The sequence below is a fragment of the Nicrophorus vespilloides genome, unplaced genomic scaffold, assembly GCF_001412225.1.
Source record: "Nicrophorus vespilloides isolate i.1.1-1 unplaced genomic scaffold, Nicve_v1.0, whole genome shotgun sequence".
Classification (NCBI taxonomy): domain Eukaryota; kingdom Metazoa; phylum Arthropoda; class Insecta; order Coleoptera; family Silphidae; genus Nicrophorus; species Nicrophorus vespilloides.
Window position 1 is genome coordinate 1 of NW_017098453.1, and position 3,721 is coordinate 3,721.

The window sequence follows — 3,721 nt, forward strand, 5'->3', positions numbered from 1 at the left end:
CTCCATGAGCGACAACTCCATGAGCAACGACTCCATGGTACAAATCTCCGTTGCGAGCTTCAGCATGAGCCTTGTGCACGGAGTGTTCAACCTTAGCTTGTTGGACAGCAGCAGTATCAACTGGGACACCATCAGCTCCAATAACTGGAAGATGTTGATGTTCTACATGATGAACACCATAGACTTGATGTCCTCCATAGACATGATGAGCTCCATATCCAAGAGGAGAAAGGTGTTGAGGTCCATGGTAAAGAGGAGAAAGGTATCCAGCAGAGGCAACAGCCAAAGCGCAAGCGAAGACAACCTAAATTAATAAAATCACAACAATTACCACAATTCTAATTAAAATCTTCAATTACTTACAAAGAATTTCATTTTTATGAGTAGTTATTAACCTCCTGTTTGATAGGACTGTTAAGACTGTGCCTATTCCGTTTCCAAATCGTTCTTTTATACCGAAACGAAAAGCGAAGAACCTTCGAAATTATCAAACGCGAGAGAGGTTTTCGCATCGCCGAAAGGAATTTCTAAAATAGTTCGGAGCCGATCAAGGAACTCGGAAGAGGATGTTGCATGAATCACAGATTGGGTGTGTGATTAAGTCAGATCGAAAAGAAAAACAAGTCAATAGTTTGTGAAGAAAAACAAAGTAAATATTCTATAATTCATACATATTTAAGAACGTTTACCTATTTTTTGTGTGTATTACAGAATGTTATTGGCTTCTGTTTTAATGAATGTGCATATTTAAGTGTTACATTTTATGCAAGGCTGATTTTAATGGAGATACATAATTGGAGTTTTTTTTTCTTATTTCAATCAAATATAATAAATTTTCGACACTTTCAAATTATTTGCAACAAAAATTAATAATTTATTTATTGAATGATATAATTAGTTACAAGAAAGTAAAAGAATGCAATTGAATAACTTAAAATTTGTAATTTTAATATAATTATGAAATTTAAATCCTGTTGCGAAAATAAAAATGTTTTTAAAATCTCTCAAATTAATTATTTAATTATGTACTATTTTCTGATTTCTTAAGGTAAGAAAAAGTGAATATACAAAAGTCAAACTTTATTATAATAAATAATTATTGCTATACAATTTTCAAAGTTCTTGTTATAGAAACTTGTAAATTTTTGTATTTGTTATTCCTTCAAATCAAAGAATCTTTGATACATTGATAAAGTTTCTTCAAAATTGAATATCCTAAAATATATATTTAAAATTACACCTAAGTTCGTATAAATTTCAAAATAATTGACATAAACAAAAGCTGTAAGCACAATTTGTTATTAAATGAAAACTGAAGATTTTTTTGCTTATAAATTTGTTGATAATAATTATTAGCACGTAATTAATTTTATTTTTCAGCAATCGATTTTATAAAAGGAATAGCTGAAAAATTATAAAAAAAAGTATATTGTTTTATATAAAATAAATGTAAACAAAATATTCAAAATTTAGCAAACTTTATTCAACTAAATGTATATTTTTCATCTCAAACTTAAAAATATTTGTTATAAGGATATATTTTTATACAAATATAATTGCAATATTTCATAATACAATCAATGTATGATATTAAATATTGTAGAAGAAAAAAAAAGATAGCAAGTAATATTTTTTAAATATTTATTTACACAAGAACATAGAAATTAAAGATTCAGCTAATCAAACGTTGCAAACATTCAAAAACTCTGAAATGCGACAGCCTTTGTTGTATTTTTTTTTGTCATTTTTTATTTTTCTTCGTAAGTATTGGAATTACCATTGGGACAGGGCTTTGGCGTGGGCGGCGAAGTGGACGGCCTTGGCGTGTTGCACCTCTGGGGTTTCTACTGGGACACCGTGGGAGATGACTGGGACGTGGTGAGCTACACCAGTGTATCCAACTATTCCGTGGGCGTAATGACCGTTGAGGGCTTGAGCCTTGGCGGCGTAGTGAGCGGCTTTAGCGTGTTGTACTTCGACGGTGTCGACTGGGACTCCGTTTACGATGGCTGGGACGTGGTGAGCTACTGGAGCTACTACACCAGTGTATCCTACAACTCCATGGACGTAATCTCCGTTGCGAGCATTAATACATAATTTGAGAATTTTTTAAAACATTTTTAAATTTCATAATTATATTAAAATTACAAATTTTAAGTTATTCAATTGCATTCTTTTACTTTCTTGAAATTAATGAAATTATTAATTTTTGTTGCAATTAATTTGAAACTGTCGAAAATTTATTACATTTTATTGAAATAAAAAAAAACTATAATTATGTGTCTCCATCAAAATCAGCCTTGCATAAAATGTAGCACTAAAAATATGCACATTTATTAAAACAGAAGCCAATAACATTCTATAATACACACACACAAAAAATAGGTAAACGTTCTTAAATATGTATGAATTATAGAATATTTACTTTGTTTTTCTTCAGAAACTATTGACTTGTTTTTCTTTTCGATCTGACTTAATCACACACCCAATCTGTGATTCATGCAAATGCCATAAAACTATCGGAAGTTTCTTGATGGTCGAACTAATTTTAGAAATTCTGTTTCGGTGATGGTAGCCTTGCGCTTGAAATATTTGTTGAAGGTGCTTCACACCACGTTGAGTATAAAAGCGGAAACGCGAATTGACGGCACAGTCTTAACAGTCCTATCAATCAGGAGGTTAATAACTACTCATAAAAATGAAATTCTTTGTAAGTAATTGAAGATTTTAATTAGAATTGTGGTAATTGTTGTGATTTTATTAATTTAGGTTGTCTTCGCTTGCGCTTTGGCTGTTGCCTCTGCTGGATACCTTTCTCCTCTTGGTTATGGAGCTCATCACGTCTATGGAGGACATCAAGTTTATGGTAGTTCATCATGTTGAAGCTCAACATCTTCCTTTGATTGGAGCTGATGGTGTCCCAGTTGATACTGCTGCTGTCCAACAAGCTAAGGTTGAACACTCCGTGCACAAGGCTCATGCTGAAGCTCGCAACGGAGATTTGTACCATGGAGTCGTTGCTCATGGAGTTGTCGCTCATGGAGCTGTAGTAGCTGCCCCAGTTGTATCAACCTATGCCGCTCATTACACCCCATCTGTGTACACTGGCCCACAACACGTCCCAGTCATTGGAGCCACCGGTGTCCCAGTAGAAACCCCAGAAGTTCAACACGCCAAGGCTGCCCATTTGGTCCACAAAGCCGAAGTACAAGCCCGCAACGGTGCTTCCGTTCACGCTGTGTAGCTCCAGTCGTAGCTCACTCTGTTGTATCCCACCATGTCCCAGTTGTAGCCACACGGTGTCCAGTAGAGACCCCAGAAGTCCAACACGCTAAGGCCGCTCATTTCGCTGCTCACGCTGAAGCCAATGCCCGTAACGCTATCGTAGCTCACTCTGTTGTATCCCACGATGTCCCAGCCATCGTCAAGGGTCCCAGTCGAACCGTCGAAGTACAACACGCTAAAGCCGCTCACTCGCCGCAAGGCCGAAGCTCATGCTCGCAACGGAATTACGCCCATGGATTGTAGGATACACTGGTGTAGTAGCTCCAGTAGCTCACCACGTCCCAGCCATCGTCAACGGAGTCCCAGTCGACACCGTCGAAGTACAACACGCTAAAGCCGCCCACTACGCCGCCAAGGCTCAAGCCCATGCTCGCAACGGAGATTCCAGCTGTGCAACACGCTAAAGCCGCTCACTTTGCCGCTAAGGCCGAAGCTC

At 36.7% G+C, this 3,721-nt stretch overlaps 1 protein-coding gene across 1 annotated transcript; it reads right to left on the reverse strand.

Annotated features, from left to right (window-relative positions):
* Nucleotides 1-1,735: 1,735 nt before the first annotated feature.
* On the reverse strand, nucleotides 1,736-2,501 carry LOC108562519 (cuticle protein 5-like). Its single transcript, XM_017920887.1, has 2 exons — nucleotides 2,486-2,501; nucleotides 1,736-2,072 (listed from the first exon to the last, which is right to left on the reverse strand). The coding sequence occupies exons 1-2, from the start codon at nucleotides 2,499-2,501 to the stop codon at nucleotides 1,774-1,776; spliced, it is 315 nt and encodes a 104-aa protein (XP_017776376.1). The 3' UTR covers nucleotides 1,736-1,773.
* Nucleotides 2,502-3,721: the final 1,220 nt, after the last annotated feature.